The sequence below is a fragment of the Antechinus flavipes genome, chromosome 5 (assembly GCF_016432865.1).
Source record: "Antechinus flavipes isolate AdamAnt ecotype Samford, QLD, Australia chromosome 5, AdamAnt_v2, whole genome shotgun sequence".
Classification (NCBI taxonomy): Eukaryota; Metazoa; Chordata; class Mammalia; order Dasyuromorphia; family Dasyuridae; genus Antechinus; species Antechinus flavipes.
In genome coordinates this window covers 55,829,442-55,851,115 of record NC_067402.1, presented here as the reverse complement: position 1 = coordinate 55,851,115, position 21,674 = coordinate 55,829,442, and the positions used below count along the sequence as shown (strand labels likewise).

Here is a 21,674-nt window from a genome sequence, read left to right as displayed (position 1 = left end):
GCATCTCATTTCATTAGCTGATGAATAATCAAAAATTTGGCCATAGTAGTTCTGGAAATCCATCTGCTAAGTTGCGAATCACTTGTGATGAGGAAACTGGGTGAGACAAGCTTAGGGTCCTAAGTCTGGAATCAGGAATATCTGAGTTCCAATCCAGCCCCATACTTTTACTAATTGTCGAATATAGATAAATGATTTGTTCTATTTCTGGCTCAATTTCCCCATTTGTAAAATGTGAGGATAATAACAGTACTTATCTCCTAGCATTACTGTAAGGATCAAAATGAAATAATTTATGTAAGGTGCTTGCAAACTTTACCATGCTATATACATCCTTCATCTGAGTAGTTGGAGTATGCTTATTAATAAAGCACAGATAGTTTCATTTTTGAAATATATTATCAATACAGTATGGCAGCTGCATGGTGTGGTGGACAGATCACTGGTGCTGAAATCAGGAAGACCTGAGTTCAAATTTTACTTACTAGCAATGTGAGCTTGGCCAAGTCACTTAACTTTGTTTGCCTCAGCTTCCTCATCTATAAAATAATTTGGAGAAGAAAATGGCAAACATTCCAGTATCTTTGCCAAGAAAAACCCAATGGGAACATGAAGAGTCAGACAGGATTGAACAACAACAATATTTGTAAAAACTATGGAAACCCTAAAGTTTAAATATCAGCATCAGTACCATTATTTACATGGATTATAGATCCATAACTAAAAGTTAAGTGTAAAGAGAACAGTAAGACTAAGAAAGTTTCAGTGAACTACGTAAGCAAAGTTACATAACTAATATCAGACGTGCAATTTTACCCATATCCTTGGACTCCAGAGTTAGTGGGTTTTTATTATACATAATAGTCAGTCTTGCATCTTTTTCAGTTCTATTTTTTAATTAGCTTACAGGATTTGATATACAAGAAATGTTGCTCAACAAGAGATTTGGGTTAGAGCCCGAGGTGAAGGCTTTACAAAGCAATTTAACCTTTATTATTAATCAAAATGTCAATTCAATCTAACAGACATTTATCAAATACCTACCATATGTAAGCCCTTACATTAGAAGTCCAGGGAAATAATGACAACAAATAAACAGTCCCAATCATCAAGTAGCTTCCATTCTACTAGATACAGAAAATAAAATTAGAAACTAATATTTTCAATTCCCTTATTCCTCTTAAACAAAGTTCAATTTAACTTGATGTTAGAATCTCCATAAATCATTGGTTATATGGAAACACAGTATATTCTTGGAAGACTGAAATTATAGAAGACCCAATTATGGAAGTGAAATAATTCAATTCTCCATTGACCTGTAATCAAAGCAGTTCTCATTAAGTGACAAGAAATTTCTTAGAAAATCATTTTTTAAAGGATCAATATTTTCGAGCATTCCATGACATTAGGCTATTTTTGGTGGTCAAACCCACATGCCTGACAAAGTGGAATGAAGGATTATCTGTCTTTTATAGACAAGATCTGAAGCTACTTAAATCTGGAAAGATATAATAGAAGCTTATGATATTTTGCAATTGAATGTTCTGGCTTTAAAACTTTCCTTGATGACAATCAAAAATCCTAAAACAAAGAAATGGTTACTTATTGCTTGTAAGTTTTCCCCTACATTATGGACATTTTAATCTATGCAATAAACAAGAAGAATGCAATAATCATATCTTTTATATCAAAAAAGCATTATTGCTCACCATCAGCTATTTGCTAAATTTGATCAGTGCCGTTCCCCTACTCAAAATCTTTCAATTGTTCCCTATTCCTTACTTAATGAAGTTCAGATTCCTCTGACTGGCATTTAAAAACCATTGGCAATCTTGGGTTACCCTACTTCTCCAATTTCATTTTTATTACTCCTCAAATTGCTCTCTCTCCCCTAAACATAACTATACTTTCATAGCTCTAAGCATCTGCTCTTGTTTAATGCTTAGTGTTCTCTCTCCTAATCTGTCTGTTGAATTCCAGCCTATTGTTTAAAGGTCAATGTAAATACTACTTCCTAGAAGAAAGGTCCTTAACCTTTTCATGTGTCTTCAACCTTTTAGGAAGCTTATGAACAGCATCTCATCATAATATTTTTAAAAGAAGTATCTCTCTCTCCTCATATCGACAGATAGAGATAGATAAATATACATACATACACATGTTTTTATATGTGTGTGTGTACACATGCATGTATATATAAGGGACAGTTAGGTAGTACAATGGATAGAATGGTGGACCTCAAGTTAGAAAAATTCATCTTCCTGAATTCAACTCTGGCCTGACACTACCTATATGACTATGGCCAACTTAATGTTCAGTTTGCTTCAGTTTCCTCACGTGTAAGATAAGTTGAAGAAAGAAATGGCAAATCACTCCAGTCTCTTTGCCAAGAAAAGCCCAAAAGTGATCACCAAGAGTTGGACAAAACTGAAAAACTACTGAATGATAACAATGCACATACAGACACACACCTCTTTCTGGCAGGAAGCCTTTTTTGAATCCCAACACAGTAATAACTCTCTCCCTCAAGCAGAAATAGGGTTTTATTTTTTCTCTGTCTGAAGAATCTATATAATGGGAAGCTAAATAGTGCAGTGGATAGAGTACTGGCCCTAAAGTCAGGAGGACCTTCAAATTTGATTTCAGACACTTAATATTTATTAGCTGTGTGACCCTGGGCAAGTGAACGCCAATTGCCTTGCAAAATGAGGAAAAGTGAAAGAAAGAATATAATATATATATATATATATATATATATATATATATATATATATATTATATATATATATATATATAATTGTTCATTACCAAAGTCCAAGTTGCCATTATCTTTTTACTGAACTACGAGCTCTTTGAGGAGACAGAAAGTTTTGCCAGCACCCAGGACAAAGCTAAGCAGTTAACATAATCATTTCGTGGTTCTTACTTAGGCTGTTGTTATACTGCACTGTAGATACCTGAATGTGGGCTCTTTAGAAAACTAATCTGAGTAATTCCAATAAAAATACTATAATTGAAAGTTACATAAAATAAATCATAGCTTTTATGCAATATGAATGCTTTTATAAATACTTAGGACTTCATTCTTCATTCTCCTTTCCTGTTCATACAAGCATATAGAAAATTTACCTAAAATCCTGTTTTCATGTTTCATCTTAGTCTGACATTGACCCTAGATTTTTCATAATTATTAGTGGAGCTCACGCTCTGTGAGATGCTTTCCCAATAGATAAGCTTAAAAATTCCAGCTAGGAACTGACCAGAGAAGATTATGACCAAAAAAAGTTGGCCATTAGGTTCATATTTTTCTTTTTTAATTTAATTTAATTTTTTGGTTAGGAAAAACTCTTGAGACCATGTACTAAGGCATGAAGAGTCGCATGCTTCACTGATACAGCAATCATAAGATCACAGATCTAAAGGTAAAAGGGAACTCAAGAGATAATCTTGTCTAACCTCCTCATTCTCTACTACTACTAAGATCTAGTGATTTTATGTAAATTAAAGGAAGTTGCAGGCTTTAAAAAGAAAAACACGGATTTAAATCTAGATCTTCTGACTCCAAATTTAAAACTCAATCTACCATGAAGAGAAAAAATTACTCACCATGACAAAACCATGGTCTTTAGGCAAAATCATTGTAATTATGTTTTCACCTGTCTTATATCTCTATAAATTATATATAACTTATGTTATATCCTATAACATAAAAGAGGGAGCTAGGTGAATAGTAGATAGAACACCGGCCTTAGATCAGGGAGACTCATCTTCATGAGTTCAAATCCAACATCAGATACTTACTAGCTGTGCAACCTTTAATCCCATTTATCTCAGTTTCCTCATCTGTTAAAAGAGCTGGAAATGGCAAAGAATGCCAGTAGCTTTGCCAACTAACCCCAAAAATGGATTCAAGAAGAGTCAACAACAACAAAGGATTGTAAAAATTTTAAGGGCACTTTGACTCATTTCTTTCTACAAAGATCAGATTTGTATATTTTGGAGAAGGAAGGAAGAAGAGGAAGAGGAGGAAGGAGACTAATATTTATATAACAATGAAAGTTTTGTAAAAGACTGTATATCTTATCTCCATTTCTCCTCAGGATAACCCTGTGAAGTTTCTCCATTTTACAGGCAAGGAAATTAAAAATGAAAAATTAAATGACTTGCACAGGGTGACACATAGTAAGTGGCTGAGGAAGAAATTTTAACATTAATTTTACTTCCAATATTTTTACCTAATGTACCATCTAGTTTCTAAGAACAATGGAAAGAAGGTACAAAAAATTTGATTCAGGTATGATGTAAGGAAAAGCATTCATAATGTTGTGATCTCTCTCACAAACCTTTAAACAAAAGCTTAGAGCATTTATCAGTTAGGTTGAAGGAGAAATTCTTAATTCGATATGGATTGGACTAGATAACCTTTAAGGTTATAACCAAGTCTGAAATTCTGTTTTCTATAATTTGTACTTCTTAAATCAACTAGTTTACAACAACAACAACAAAATGTGGATTAGAGTTATTTTATTATGTTCTGTAAGTCTACAAATCATGAGATGACTATAAAAATATGGTCTAATATAGCACAATTATTTGTGAGAACCTTGATATTACTGTGCAAAGCATTACAGAGTTGAGTTTGTCAATAAATTTTAAACATTCACACAATTGTAGACTTGCCAAAGTTTAAAGAAAAAATGAATTTCTATAGGGAAGCCATTAAAAGTCTCTTCAGTTATGATAAAGGGATTTTTCAGATCCCTTTTTGAAGTACAAAATAGCATATGTTTGCTTGATACACTAGTTTTGACATAATTCCTATACTAAAATTCACCATTTGGGGTGTGTTTCCAAATTATTCTTTTTAATTTTATCATATTTAAAAGAAGTCCTGAGTTTATCTATGCTCTAAAGAGATAAAAGAACAAGGAACAGGACCAATATGTACAAAAATATTTGTAGCAGCTCTTTTCATGTTGGGAAAGAATAGAAACTGAAAGAGTTCCCATCGATGGCTAAGCAAGTTATGGTATAAAAAGTTGATACAATACTATTTTTCCCATAAGAAATGATAAATGTGATTGTTTCAGAAAACCTTATAATATTTATATGAACTGATGCAAATCCAAGAGAGAAGAATCAAGAAAATATACAATGACAATAATGTTGTAAAGATAAACAACTCTGAGAAAGATCTAGGAATAAAATTGTCAAAATAATGACCAACCACTCGCCAGAGGACTCATGCATGATTAACCTACTATTCACTTTCAGATGGAAAGTTGATGGATCCAGAGTGAAAACTAAAGCATATTTTCTTCTCTCTCTTTTTTTAGGCATGATTAATAAGATAATTTGTTTTGTATGACTATATATGCATATATATATATATGTAAAAAGTTTTGTTTTTCTTGCCTTTTCAATATGAGGGAGAAGGAAGATGAAAGGGAGAGAATTCAGAATAGGTGAAATAAAATTGAATTATAAATTTTACAATGATAGAGAAGGCCATTATTATCAAATTATTGATATTTATGTTCTTTCTAAGGTATAAATTTGGACAATCCTTTCTGGAAAAAAAAAAGAGAGATGAAGGCAGATCAGGATCAAAAATTATTTTAAAATAAACAAAATTTTGAGATATTGAACAGAACACTAAAAGAAATTCATTAAAATGGTTGTTTTTTCATCACTGGATGTGATTATTCTTTGCATTCTTTCTTTCTTTCTTTTTTTTTTTTTTTTTTTTTGTAAAGTTGAGACAAATTTGTTTCACTTACTTTTCTGCTAATATCCCTGGAGGTTAAATATTAAATGTCTTACTAGAATAAGAAATAAGTTAAACATCCATAAATGGAAGACCATTCTTGAACATTCCTGTGAAAGCATGTGGCAAAGTCATTTGCATAGACAAACAATGATAAATGACCCAAGCAGTTCAGTCACAATTGGAACAACTTCAGATTGATGCACATTTATTGGATTCATTAAAATTTCAACATGTTTTATAAAAATAAATGCATTCATTTTGAATGTTGTTGTACTGGTTTTTGCAGCAAATTATAGAGCTACAAGTGCAAAAGAATAGTTTATCAAAATACAGAGTAAGTCACTATCCTGTATTGCACGAGTCAGTATTTTAAAATTACCATATACCCAAAAAAGTTGGCCCAAATTAATTCAATGTTCTTTCTCTCAAAGAAGCCCCTCTACATAGTCTCAGATACACATTACTCTCACAGAAGAACACCCGTGCGCATACACACACACACACACACACACACACACACACACACACACACACAGAATGTATAATACCATGTACTAGGGACTGAAAGAAGTCAAATTCACTTTTCAATTATTATTTCAATCCTGGCTGAAACAGATGCTAAATATTTTTTTTAAATCCACTTACTCAGGAATATTTCACATTAGAAGGCAACCTGACACAAGTGCTCACAATCAGTCATTTCAATCCTCTTCATAATTTCACAAAACAATCATTGATAGAAACTGTGAATTACCTGGCAGGCAGCAAGCACAGGTAGAGATGAAATAAAGCCTTCTTTGCCAGCTCACAGTTTCCATACTAAAAAAGGAAATTCCAGTGTTCCTTAAAAACTCTAAGGAGGGGAACTTAATCATTCTTTCTTTGAATTCCTATTATTTCTACTATTGAGGAATGTTTTACTACTGTTTTTACAAAGAAAAGTCTGAGTATTTTACAAGCTCATCATAAGTCAATGATCATCTCATTTATAGAGTATTTTTGACCTTACCATATTCCATTATAGATTTTTCCAAAACCACGAGAAGGACAGTATTAAAAAATCCAGTAGCATTATAAAGGTGCCACCAACATAATACTAGGAAGTCTCTAAGCATTTGATAATACAGATGTGGGAGAAGTCCCCAGGGGACAGATCAATTTAGCATAATCAGGCTTTGCAAAATATGAAACCTACTGTTAAATAACTATTTTAAATGCTAAAAATCCTTTCTCTTAAAAATCCTTGTATCACTGCAACATATCTAACATATATAGGACTGCTTGCCATCTAGGGGAGGGGGTGGAGGGAGGGAGGGAAAAATCGGAACAGAAGCCAGTGCAAGGGATAATGTTGTAAAAAAATTACCCTGGCATGGATTCTGTCAATATAAAGTTATTATAAAATAAAATATTAACCGCAAAAAAAAGGGGGGGGGGAATCCTTGTATCAGAAGAACAGAAAAAAGCATAATGATGTAGAGAATAGTGAACAAGCCTCAGAGTCAAGAAGGCTTGGGGTGACATGAGATCCTAGATATTTAGTCTCTATTCTGGGCAGTTCTCACAGAGAAGGTGCTGACATGTCTCTAAGCATTTTCCTCACTGGGGAGTTTTTTCTACCAATAAAAGGTAGAATCCCTTTATGTTCTAGTGACTACAGAAAAGGAAAATACCTTAATTCATTTCTCATATGGGGACTACTTCGAATTCAATGCAAAACTAGGGAATACATCAACATCCTTCTTCCCCCAAAATGCAATAACTTTGGTTGTGAAACTGGTCAAAATACTTTTAAATATCCCTTTCCTCTAAACTTTAGAGTCTAAAGTGTCTATTGTTTCTTGCTTCAGTAGCATTCCAATACAAACAAATTCCATCTAAATCTAACCTAGTACCTTCTCTACCTTAGGGTTAGATTCTCTACCGGTATAACTCTATGAGATGTCATTCTTCAGACTAACCTAAGGTTGAAAAAGCTACCATTTAAAAATTCAGTCATTTAGTTAGATACCACAAGAGCTTCTATGCACATAGCAAAATAAAATCTACCCCCGCCAAAAAAAATTTAAGTTACTTTGGAGATCCACTAGATCTACCTTTCTAGAGTCAAATAATTCAATCAACTTAGCTTTCTTACATTTTTATGATATAACTACCCACAAAATGCTGGGGAATAATATTAACTACTCTTCCCATTTTTTCAGGGAACTAAGTCTAAATGGTGCCCCCCCCATAAAAGTATTGCATTTTCAGCAATACTGACTCAGCAAGTTCAGATGTGACCAATCATTATCATTTAAGGGCTTCAATTTTCTTATGTACAGAATGAGGGCTTCACACATCACAGTGAAAGAGCTAAAAGAAACCCCGAAGGTCATTTAGTTCTATCCCCTCATTTTGCACATGAGGAAACTGGGACTCACAGAGGTTAAATAGCTCCCATAATTAGTGATCATTGGCAATGGAATCCAGGTATTCTGACTTCAAATGTTCTTCACTGAAACAAGTCTTCCAAGTCCTTAGGATTCTTTTTAGCTCTAAATTTCACATCCTATATCCTCTTTCCTTTAACACTTCTTTCTCCCACCTGAATATATAGACATATATATTGGCAGACAGCATCCTAGAAGCCTTTCCTCTCCAGGAAGTACTTCAGTGCTTGATCTCCTAGACTCTCCTCTCCATTCACAGGCCAGATTCCATTAATGATGATGGAAGTTGCTGGGTTTCCTTTTTCTGATCTAGAATACTTCACCCCTCATTTCAGAGGGTCACAATACCCAAGTAAGAACATACTCTAAAATATTTTTGATTTTTCCTCTTTATCTGATTCTTAGTTTATATCTCTCTGTCTCTGTGTGTATATATATCTACATATATATATATATATATATATATATATATATATATATATAGAGAGAGAGAGAGAGAGAGAGAGAGAGAGAGAGAGAGAAAGAAAGAGAGAGAGAGAGAGAGAGAGAGAGCGAGAGAGAGAGAGAGCGCTACTGGCCTTCCTATTTATCTATATGTATGTGTATATTGTGTGTGTGTGTGTGTGTGTATGTGTGTGTGTGTGTGTAGCTACTTGCCTATAACAGTAACTAGATAAAATGGGATATTAGTATTGTCCCATTTCTAAAGTGGATCAACAGAGATCTGTGCACTACTTAATAAAACTCATTACCTAGAAAAAATTATTTGGTATAGAATAGATGATAAAGTGGTTCATTCACCTGGGATTATCAGGTCAATGGGACATTCTCCTACCTACATCAACTTTGGATAATAACACAGAATGAAATTTTGGATCCCCAGCCAATAGCAAGGAGAGAAAAGTGTTTCAAGGAGATTCTTTTCCTTTGGAGAGCATGAGCTGCTTAATAATACAGTCACTTAGGGCTTGTAAAAATATACATTTCATTGGACCAAACCAAAGTTTGCTATGAAGTGGAAGATTTCTGGAAGGGGAAAATGCTTTGCATTCCGACATGAAAGAACATAAGTCATAACTTGTTGGTGATGCTGCCCAAACAGATTAAGTGATTCTATGAGTAATTTAGCGTTTAAATGGAAGGGAAGAGCTATTCTCTTTAAATTGATAAAGCAATGGAGGCATTTAGGCAGCACAGTGGACAGAGTGCCAGAACTAGATTTTAAAACCCGAGTGCATATGTGGACTCTGGGGAGGTCACTTGATCTCTGTTTACTTAGTTTCCTTATCTGTAAAAATGATCTAGAGAAGGAAATGGCAAACCATTCTAAATATTTTTGCCAAGAAAACCCCAAATGGACTCATGAAGAGGGGGACATGACTGCAAATGATTCAACAACAACAATAACAAAAGGAAGAAATCCATACATGTCACAACAGGCAAAAGTATATTAATGATATCTAGCCAAACTTTGCCACCTTAGTTTTTCCAATTAATTCCTTTTTTTCCCTTGCTAGTTGAACACTAGCATCTTCTCTAGAGAAATCAATTTAATGAATGGTCTTATTATTATCAGACAATACTCCTTATTGGATTATAAATCACTGTGTAGAATTAAATCTTTTTTTTTGTTTTATGCCCTTTGAAATATTATTCTGATTTACAGAACTCCAAAAATAAAAGTGAGAACACATTTTCCCCCACTGGCTTTATAAAGTTAGACCTTTATCTTCAAGTTTTTTTTGTTGTTTGTTTGTTTGTTTTTTTATTTGTCACTGGAAACTTCCCATCCTTGGTATCTTACAAGTTTACATTAAACCCAAGCCTTTTAGAGAGTTGGCAATCTCCCACATCTCCCATCTCTGATATGATTATACTGTTAAGTGATCAAGATTTAACACAAAAGAAGACTCTAGAGTACATATGAGTTCATGGAATGAACAAAGAAACTGGACCAATAGAGTAGAGAAAATAATGGGTCTATCCTAAATTCCATATTTTTCTTTTAGTGGGGCAAATCCGTTTTTGTAACCTTATCAAAACAGCAATACAGTAAGATTTAAGATGAAACTACATAGTGTAGTTAATAAATGTGGTTCCTTTATTTTACAAACCTCTGAAATAAAAGCATTCCTACAAACCAATGATTAAGCTAATCTGGCCATCTTCTTGTAAGTGATTGCTCTCTCTAGAAAATGATGCACAATGACTGTGGAAACATTTTTGGGTTTTTGTTAAATGTTAGGAATTAGCAACAGATGTTTAAAAGATAATGATTGTTAGATAACAAAGATTAAGAAAGAAAACACACTGTGAGTTTATTTTATACGAACGATACACGGGTTAGATCGGCACATATGTAAGAGTTGAATATGTAGAAATCAGTCATAAATTGTGTTAATATGGAGGTCAATAGGGACTTTGAAATAAACTACATTTTAAGCCACCAGGAGAAAAATGCATAAATCTTTCTCTTTTAAGGGACTAGACTCTGTAAAGATAAGTACATTTTTTAAAAATCAGCTTTCCTTCTTGAAGTTGATAGTAATTATCTAAGTAGCAAACCTTAATGAGAATCCTAAATCCAGGAGGCTTAACTCTGTCCCCAGCAACCCAAAGCTGTCCTTTGAACATGTTTTTAATGAGGCCAAATGACATTTTCTGTTTGTCTTTTAAATTAAGTTTCGCCAGGGACTACTACTACAAGGTGAAGTACAACTAACGTTTATTATGAACCGGAAGACACAGACAAAACATCCCATCACATTTACAAGACTTTTACTCTCCCTCATCTGTGGGCATTCCTGATATGTTTTGAAATAATATTAAGATGACACCCTTTGTATCCTTCATTTTAAGCTAGCAGTCACTAATATTTCTAAGGTCACCTTCTCCCATTAGAATGTAAGCTCCTTCTATTTGCTTGTATTTGTCTCTCCAAGGCTTTGCATTGTGTCTGGCAAAGAATAAGCACTTAAGAATTGCTTGTGACCTTCCTCGATTTATACCCTGGACAGAACAGAACAATAAATTCTAAGCTAGTAGTTTTCATAGTACACCATTGTTTTGGAAGGACCAATTCAGAATTATCATTTTCAAAAAACACATCCAGCGCCTGAATCTGTGATCCAAGTCTTGCATCATGTAGACAAAAAAAAGACATTCTCAGGTCACCAGCTGCTTACATTTTAATGAGGGAGATAAGATAAACACTGACATACACATCACTATTAAAGACCAACTATTAGCAAATGTCAACAGCAGAATATATTGCTGCTTCTCAACATGACCTCTCATATTAGTGAAGCACATCAGAATTTCTACTTGTGGTTACTGTATTTAATATCATTACAATCAAGCTAAGCAGCAATAAATGTAAAGCATATTTAGTAAATATTTAGCTAAATAAGAAACAAAATAAGTAGCTGAAATATAAATTTGAAGTACGACAGAATCAAAACAGATAGAAACAAATCTAGATTTATGATCTTGCCATTATACAATATTCCAGTATGTGATAAAAATACAAAAACAAAATCTTTCACAATCCATGATATAATAAAACAAGGTGAATTTTAAGGTTTTTTAAAAGACATTGGATTGGAATGCAATAATAGGATGCCTCTGTTGTCTAACCTTACCTCCGACTGTGCACATAGAGATCCGGAGTTGTCAAATGTGTCCGAGTTGACAGTGTTCATTAAAGTTTATTAGGTAACAAGATCAATTTAAACAAAAGGGCAACTGACAAAGTAGAAACATCTTGGGCTAGGAGAACCTCACTGAATAGATTGAGATAATGACTGATTTTAGAGTGAGAGGACCTGGATTTGAGTCCCAATTATGCGATTTATTAACTTTATGACCTTGGGGGAACATGGTTTAATAATTTTGGACTTTGATAAGTTAACTTCTTTATGTTATCTTCTTCTCCCTCACTCTCATTCCCTTTTTGCCTCCCCCCCTTTCTCTCGGACTCTTTTTTCTGTTTCTGTATCTTTGTATCTGTCTTTCTCTTTCTCTCTCTCTCTCTCTCTCTGTCTCTGTCTTTCTCTCAGTTCCTTTCCTCTTCCTTTACCCTCCTTCCCTCCCTCTTCCTCCCCTTCATCCTCTTCTTCCCTCCATCCTGCCACTTTCTCTCTCTCTACTCTCTCCCTTCTTCCCCCAACAGTCCATTCAAAGGAGGTCTTAGAAAAGTTTGCGTCTAGGAAATCATATCCCAGAGTTTGAACAAAACATTTCAAGTTAAGATGTTAACATTGAACCAAGTGGGAGATTTTAATTTGGCAATCTAATTTCACTGACATAGGGAACACCAATGCCATTGACACAGTCAGAGTCAGAGGAGGACCCTCAGGACTGAAGGGAGTCTTCTTGTTTCTAATCTAGGTTCTCTAAGCACTGTGCAAAGCACCCTTTCATTAAGAAATTTAGTTTTGTAAATTAGTAACTTTATAAATTAGTAAATAAATTTAAATATTTGATGACCCTGTCTTTGTAACTCAGGGACAAAGAATGGCTAAATTACAATGGTATACTTTTAAAGGATGCCAACTTTCTCCCAAAAGTACTAATTAACCAGAGACAGTATAGGGACAAAAAGGGTCATTATAAGAGGAGATTGAAGATCAGTGTGAACATGAAATCAAGTGAAAGAATTCCTCCTTTATAATCCCTCCCCCATGTGTCAAGGGGAGAGGAGGACATCCACCCCTAGGATTTCATCAGAAAAGACTGTGTGCAGATCAGCAACTGTTCTGCAAATGAAGATCCCTGAAGGTACTGAAAAAGTAAATGACTTGTCCAGAATTCTAGTAACAGAACATGTAAGAGATGATATTTGCACTGAGGCTGGCTGTCTTTCCAATTCAGGTTGCCTTTGTTGGTGAAATTTATATACTTAAATCTTAGTTTGTAAAATTATCCAATTAGTGAATCATGGAACAAGGTAAGCAACCATATCCCCATAGTATTAGTGGACAAGTACCAATAAAGTGTCAGATATGAGGCTAGAACTCCAATTTTTTCACTCTAAATCCAGTGAGCTATTTTTTTGTTGTTGCTGTTTTGTTTTGTTTACTTGTTTTGTTTTCTTTTGGGGCAAAAGATTCTGGACAAAATAACAAAAAGCCTAACCAAGCAATATGGTTGTCTGTTATTGGCTAAAAAACAAAACAAAACAACAAAACAAAAAACTTTTGTTATGCTCCTAAGTATGATCCCCAAATACAGCTTTGGAATACAGGAACTCAACTACTTTGAAAGTCATCAGTCTAATCCCTAGGAAAAGAAAGTAAGAATATTCGAGATAAAAAGAGAGATTATCAAAAGGAAAGATGTGAAGAGAAAGAGAGGGAGAGAGATAAAAGAAGGGAGGGAGGACAGAGAGAGAGAGAGAGAGAGAGAGAGAGAGAGAGAGAGAGAGAGAGAAGAGAATATATCCTTTGGCCCCCCAGAAAAATATTCTTCTGCTCTTATTAAATAACAAACAAATGATTCAAGACAACCAAAGGGGAAAATCTTCTATATAACTTAGCATAACTATCATTTTTATACTGACGGCTTCATTCACACAAAAGCTCCACTGTGGAGCCTGAGAGATTCCTCCTCTTGGGAAATTCCAAAGGAAGTAAAGATTCACCTCTAATGCAATTCAACACACATTTATTTAGCACTCCCTATGTTCAAGGCATTGCTAGGCACTTAGGGATACAAAAACATAAATCAAAGTTCTTGTCCTTGGGGATCTTAAGTTCTATTGGTATCATGCAATCTTCCTATGGAAAATTGAGCCAAAAGAGACCTAAAAGCTTGCAAAAGGATATCTATAAAGAAATAGTAATGTAGTCAGATTAGTCAGATGATAGGAGATCTGGAGATAAACATATTAATAATACTCAGGTATTTCAGAGGAATTTAACACAGAGATAGTATTTCCCCTGAAGATAAAACAGGAGAATATAAGGCCAAGTTTCATTTCAAATAATGACACACTTCCTGGCAATAAACACCAGAACAAGGAATGTATTCTCAGGGGTTATCCATAATAAGCTGTATATCCATTATCTGGAATGATAACCACAACTAGTTACTTAATTTAGTTTTCTAGATGACTTCTGTAGCTTTCTTATTTTGGGTTTTAAAGCACTTGGGACTATTTATTCCTAAATTATTCCCTGCTTTAAAAAATAGTTTATGAGGTAACTTTTTAGATGAAAACTTAATATCATATAGTATATACTATTGTATGTTATTCAAAATGTTTTCACATATATTATCACATTTGAAAATAGAAAAAAATAAAATCAAGTAAGTCACTTAAGGTAACATCAAGGTAACATTAAGAGCAGAGCAGGAATTAGAATCTATGCCCACAAATTTTCATTTTTTTACTTATTTCAAGAAACATGTCACCTCTAAAAAGTGAAACACTTTTTGTGCAGAGTAAATATTTTAAACCTCTAAATTTAATTTTTTTTTAATTTAAACCTGTAGAAAATTAATTTTTTTAATCCTGTTATAGGGTCAATTTCCCCAAAGCAAAATATCTCTCCCTTCTGCATTCTCCTTGCCTAATTAATTAGGTATTTTCCCTTCTTCTGCTGCATGCAAACATACTTCACCCTACCAGAAGTTCTGAAGATAAAATTTAACTGAAATGTAGTTTTCCTTAAAAACATTTAGTTTCTAATCTAGCCTCACATAAGATCCAACCAAATTTTCATCTCTTCCTTAAATAAAATAAGATCTTTTATCTCTGAGTCTCAAATCAGTAAGTACTTTTATGTGTTGCTGTCACAAATCATTTAAATTAATTAACCTGTCATTCAATAACCAACAATCATGAATTTAGCCATTAATTCACTATATATTTTTTTTTATACCTCCTTCCCCCCCCCAAAAAAAAAAAAAAAAAACCATCCCTCAAAGCCTTTCTCCAGGTCTTGGTACATAAGGAGTTAAAAGCTTGTAACACTTTTAGCATGTGTCAGCTGGGGTGCTCTCAAAACAAATACTCCACCAGTGAGGAATCTTTCAAACCACATATTTACTTCAAATGAAAATAGAAATAAAAGAGCAAGGGGGAGGGGGAAGGAAGAACAGAATTGACTTAGAGAAATGGGGATCAGAGCAGTACAAATAAGCATGAATGCTTTGCTGATGAAGGTTGCTAGGTACAGCACTTAAAACCAGAAGATGGCCTTGATGCAAAGTTTTCTATTACCATGGCCTCTGATCCCTCATCAGTTTTGTTGTCAGTATTTTTGATATGACTGAAATACACGGCTCATAGCAAAATGCACAATGAATAGCAAATATTTGACAAGCTATTCAGTATTCTTATTATTTCTCACTTCTGCATTTAATATAAGGCTTCCTCTGAGTTATCAAATCATGCCTTTATACTTAATAAGACCACTTTAAGCTTCACATAGACATGTCTCTTATCAGTTCAAGTAGTAGCCACCAGGCAGAAATAATAGCGATCCATCTATAAGGTAAAAACGTAAATAAACATTCAGAGTGGAAATTAATCTGACACTTTTCTGTAAATATCAGCATTCAGGAATTGTTTTGATTCTGAGACACACAAAAATAATTTTAGATTTGTATGCATGTAATTTACAAATACTCAGCCCAAGAAAAATTTGTACAATAAGCCTCTAAATAACAATATGATTTTATAAAGGAATGTTTTAAGATATGTTATTCAAGTGATGCAATTAATAAACCATCTTGGCCACTAGAGAACTTTAATTGTCCTATTAGCTGCTGAGGAAGAATTTGTTTTAGTTTACTCAGTGTATTTCACAAATTTTTAGTCAAATGATTAATGTATAAAAATCTGAAAAATGGATAACTCCTCCTCCCATTCATAGATATTCTTTTATAGCTGGCAAGAAATCCATACAACTAAATGCAGAGAAAACATTGTAGGATAATTAATCTGGAAGATTTTGAAAAGATTCTTGTATCACAGAAATTAACAACTTCTCTGCCCTCTAGTGGCTACAAAACTGAAAACAATAATCAGTATGCGTTAAAATATCTATATAAGAAACCAGGTATTCTCCCCACCTTCCCTTGTCAAAAATAAATTTAAAAAAAAAAAAGATATCTCTTTGCTTTTTATAAAATGTCCAGAAGTACTGGACAAATAGCTGTCGTTTCCAAAACTAAACTTTGAAATGGGTGAATTTCTAAATTTGGCCTAAACTTTTTAAAAATCCTAGTTCCTCTTGCTCTGGGTATGTGTGTGTGTTCCTGGGGATGAGAGTGGGTATACTATGCTAATTTTACTGAGTAAAAATCTGTTTCCTTTCATTTGAGACACCATTAAATATATTGTACTAGAGTATTACTTAATATACTATTAGAATTGCCACACATGTGATGAATATGCATTATTTAATGAATTATTTTAAAGATTTCCTTTAATAACAGAAGAGACGACAAGGGAATGATAGCAAAGATGCCTTTGTATACAACAGAACATTCCGGTAAGTTCTTATATCTTAATTTCAAGAAACAGGCTGGGCAAATCTATCTTCATTTTTTCAAAGCACCCTCACTTTAATCTACATTCTTGGAAGTTATTGAGACTCTCACTCACCCCACCCCCAATTAAACTTAGAAGTCTTCTTCTGGCAGCTATATAGTCTTTATATTCTCAAATGGAACATTCTTCTATTTTGTTCTCTGCCCAGATAAGATGGAATGAATTGTACCCTCAGTTTGGGAACTTAGACTAAATATTTTCAAATTGCATCATACACATGATTTTCAGAAGCAAAATATTTGTGAAAATAAGAATTATCAACAAGGAAAAAAACTAAATAGCTGCTGTCCTATTTTCCATTTTGACTTTTTTATTTATTAACTTCTTAAGTGTTTTTCTTCATCTAAGGCTAAGGAAATTCTTAAAATTAAGCAACTCAGGAAATATTCCTTTATCTATAAAAGATGAATCTTACTCCCAGTGCTTTAGCATTGGATAAATTATTTCCTTAAGTGTTAAATACACACATAACACATTGTTGAACTATTTTAATCGAAATGGAAATCATTATAGAATTGTGAGCTGTTATCTTAGAAACAATCCCACCTTATCTCCTTACTTTTACTAATGAGGAAAGTGAGATCAAAGAAGTGACACACAGTGGCAAAGGCAAAAATTAAACCCATGCCCAAGGTCACACCCAATGGCAGAGTTCCCTCAACTCTTACTCCACTGTTCTTTCCATTATTCTACTCTTTTCCCACTATACCATGAGTAGATACCAAGTTTATTGAAATGATTAATTTCTTACCAGGGAATTATGGATCAGCAGCGGGGAAATGTTTAAAAATTTAACCTATAAGTCAAGAAACAACCACCTGTATGTTTGGAAAGTACAGATCTATAATCTAGTGAACAATCTACTCCATAGAATAAAGGCCCACTTTAAAGTGTCCATCAATAAACATTTATTAAATGCCTTCTAAGAACAGACATGGTACATAGAAATGTCCTGTAACCTGTTGATTCTCAGCAAAATGATGAAGTCAAAAGATATGAGAGGGGTCCCAGCTCAAGATCTGTACATCCGTTTTAAAATTGAAGTGATAGAAATAGACATAATTTACTATAAAGGTGCAGGGGACTGACAACGTTTTCAGAAATCTTTCAGGATGCAACTTGGCATCTGCCATGGAAAAAACTCTATTAGGCACCCATAGCTCTTCCTCGCTTCACCAAACCAAATCACCCTCAAACAGTCATTTTAATTCCTCATGATGTGATACAACAAAAAGGAGAACTGAGAGTTCTTCAACATGCACCAACTTTCCCCCTGTGATTCCAGCCAGCAATATGGTCACGGCATGCTGTTCTGAGGCAGTTTCTTGTTGCTTTGCTCTAATGCACTTCTCAGATGATCTTGGCTTCAGAAATACCGCCACATCCTTTAACCAAGAGATCCCTTTCCCCCTGTGTGACCATAAGGCACCATTTTCCGAAATCTGGTTGGGTACCCGTGTTCCTAAGCAACTGCTCAGTGACTCAAGACCTAGATTTCCGTCTATCCTGAATATCACAGGTACCCGGAGTAGTCTAGAACAGCTAACAGTGTCAGAAAGGAACCAAGTCAGACTGGTCCAGTTTGATCTGATGATCAGCTGATGGTAGCAAATACCACCAGGTCTGCCTTAGCTGGCAGGAGGTCACCCTCTGAAAGCTTTGCCAATAAAAAAAGTAGCATCTGGAGGAGGAAGGTGTAGAAATACCTAAGAGATAGGGATAGGGATGGCAGGTAGAGTTAATCAGTCAGTCACGGAGCCAATCTGGAGGCACGGGAGGAAACCTCAACAAGTTCGTGCTCGCAGGTAAATTAATCAGGGCTGGACAATAGGTTAAAGAGGATTGTCTCTACAGACACAATCGCCCTCCACCTCTTCCCGGCCCAGACTTTCATCCTGGGTAGGGTGCGACAGACCAGAGGAGAGACAGGGAGGATAAAGTGTCAGACATGACAAGACCAGTGGGACCTGTTTCTTTTTGAAAATCTCCGAGTGGAGATCTACACATCTCGCCTTCCCACCCCCGCTCAAAGTCTCTCAGGTGGTAGTAAGAAAACGAGGCTGGCGTCCGTGGTAGTAGTAAACGTTAGGGAGAGCAGATCCTGGGTTATCCGAGAAAGAAAGCGGCCCGACCCATTTGCCCGGAGCTCTTGCGAATTGCTGCCCCCCCCTAACCCCCTAGGTATCGTCTCCGAGGCATTTCTAAAAACAGTCAGCCCGGCCCCTTCCCCATCTACCCTTTCCCAACTACTTCCCCTTTCAGTCTGGAGCTGAAGTTTGCCCCCAGAAGCTTGAACCTCAACTTTCCTACGAGGAAAAAAGAAAAAAAAAAAAAAAAAAAAAAAAAGAGGTCTGCATCCCACATGCACAATAGAGAAGTAAAAACGCAGCTTACCATTGGTTTGATTTACGGTCTCCCCTTCCGCATACCGAAACCGGTCCATTAAAAAGTGGCAAAGTAATACAACTCCAGCTGTGGCCAGCTCGGCTTTCCTTAACCTCGCCATAGCGCGGACACCTCCCCCTTCGCCCTCCCCCCGAATTTATTCTTCCAGAGCTTCTTCCTTTGAGCTGCAGGATTGACTGAGGAAGGAGGGCTAGGAAGAAGGGGGGCAAGAAAGGAGAAGTGCTGCAGACCACAATCACAGCGGAATTAAGTCGCCTTTTTATTTGGATCTGATTTCATGTACCGGGGAAAGAAGAGGAAGATGGGGGGAGGAGGAGAAATGGGAGGAGATGGGGAGGGGGCAGCGCAATGTTCCCAGTATCGCTCCGGAGCTCTTCCTTGGCTGCCGGGCCAAGCAGATCTTAGTCCAAAACCAAGGCAAAACTGGAAAGAATCAAATCAGTTGCACCTCGGGCTGCAAAGTGCGTTGCAAAGTCCTGAGCTTCTGGTCAAATTGTGAAGGGCTCGGGGGAAAAGGGGGTCTTCTTCGCCGTGAGATAGAGCCCCCTCCGGAGGCTTGCTGATGGTGATTTCCCTGCGCGTCGGGACCCCTCTCCTAGCTGGATTCAAAACAATTCCCACTTCCTAGTGAGCAAAACCACTGCGCCTCCTCCAAACCCGAGACAACAACAGTAGGAGGAACTTTTCCCTCCCCGACCTTGTTATTGCCACCGCTGAGAAGAGGCAGCCCCCACTAGGTGCCCGAGGTCTCCGGGGACAGGATGGAGGGGGTCTCTGGCCGCCGATACTGCAAGTTTCTCTTCTTCCCTTTGCCCAGAGCACGACCCCTGGCTGCCAATGCTCCCTGCTGCCAAGCAGACAGCAGCCCCCACACCGACAGTCGAGCTGTTTGCAAGATTCAGGCTGCAGCAGAATCAGAGATCCGATGCCAGAAGGCAAAAGGAGCGGGGGAGGGGAGGAGGAGGAGAGAGAGAAAAAGTCAGGTTGGAACCTATCCTGAGACAGTTTCTATTTGCTCAAGAGGAGAGCGAGCAGAAATCCTATGGTAGCAAGGGACGAAATAGTTTGGTGACTGCCAGAGAGCCCGCCAGCCGCGGCTCCCTGCCTCTCGACACTTTGGGGAGTGAAGGCAGCTCCAGCAATTTGCTAGAGCTAATGGAGCTGCCCTCGCCCTCCTCCTTCCCTCCCTCCGCCTTTCTGCTCCAGGCTTCTCCCACCTTCCTCCTCTCTAACAGGCTGCCGGAAGCGACCTGGCCAATGGCAGCGCTTTCCCCCTGGGGTCTGTGAGAAGTCGGAAGGAGTTGAAGGCTGAAGCAGAAAGAAAGGGAGAGCTTGGGAGACTGACTGGAAAGAGGAGGGCGGCGGGGGCCTGAGAAAAGGAAGCAGGACCGGAATGCATCTCGGAGCCTGCTGGAAGGAGCGAGCTCAGCCCCGGGCTCTTTTCCCGGCAGGATGCCTCGCACCCGCTTCTAGAAGCGACGGGGACGCCGCTGGCACCAGGCACCTGGACTCTAGGCAAGGAGCGGGAGGCTGGAGATTCCCGAGAGGAGCACGCGGCCGCCACGCTCGGGACTCGACCGCGGCAGCGAAAGGATAATGGACAGTTCTTTCCCCACGAGGGCTAACTGTGATCATCTTTGTGACTGGGACTAGAAGATATACTGGGGTATTTGGGTGGCGGACCGGGCGACAATGCCTTTGGAGAAGCCCGGACACAATTAGATTTCTCCTGGTATTTGCTCTGGGGTACAGCTGCTGCGGCGGCGGCGGCTACTGCTTTGTAAAGTCCCCGGGAAGAACGAAGCGAGGGTTTAAAAGAGCAACACCCCCCACCCCACCCCATCCTCTTCGTTACTGTGGATCGAAAATACAATTTCTACAAACCGCAGATCCCTTCTCTCGCCACCTCCCAGCCTTCGCCTTCACAAGAGTGGGAGCTACCCATCATCAACCTGTGTAGTTTTGAATATACTTAGCACATATTCATAAGTCAATCGCCAAACGGAATTTCACTCCTATATCTGATTCCATTTGGCATCCCTTGTCTGCAAAAGGTCAGCCCCTGGCTACACCAAAGCCTCCATTCCCACCAGCTCAGGTCTCCAAAACGATCGGAGAAGTTCCCACCTCAAGATGAAGACAGCTAGGACCCAGAAAAGGGAGAGAGAGAGAGAGAGAGAGAGAGAGAGAGAGAGAGAGAGAGAGAGAGAGAGAGAGAGAGAGAGAGAGAGAGAGAGAGAGAGAGAGAGAGAGAGATTTTTTTTAAAGTTGGGGAGTGGATGGGATGTGGAAACTAAAGTCTCCCCAATACTCCAAAATGTTGAGTCTGAGTGCAACTATTCTGCCAAACTGTCCTCCCAACAAACACACACACACACACACACACACACACACACAGTCCTTAATGATGTGCTCAATGGTTCATTCTTTTCTCTCTGCCATCCTCCTGCCCCCCCTCCCCACTCCCACCCCCGCCAATCCCTTCTTTTCTTCCTGTTTCTCCTTT

At 37.0% G+C, this 21,674-nt stretch overlaps 1 protein-coding gene across 2 annotated transcripts in view; it reads right to left on the bottom strand.

Moving 5' to 3' along the window:
- Window positions 1-20,324, bottom strand: part of PLXDC2 (plexin domain containing 2) — a 518,304-nt gene extending 497,980 nt beyond the window's left edge. The window contains exon 1 of one of the 2 annotated variants that reach the window (XM_052000461.1): window positions 19,157-20,324. In XM_052000461.1, the coding sequence (XP_051856421.1) occupies window positions 19,157-19,268 (112 nt within the window). In that variant the 5' untranslated portion in view covers window positions 19,269-20,324. The remainder of the gene's footprint in view (window positions 1-19,156) is intronic. The other variant, XM_052000460.1, reaches the window with a different exon arrangement.
- Window positions 20,325-21,674: the final 1,350 nt, after the last annotated feature.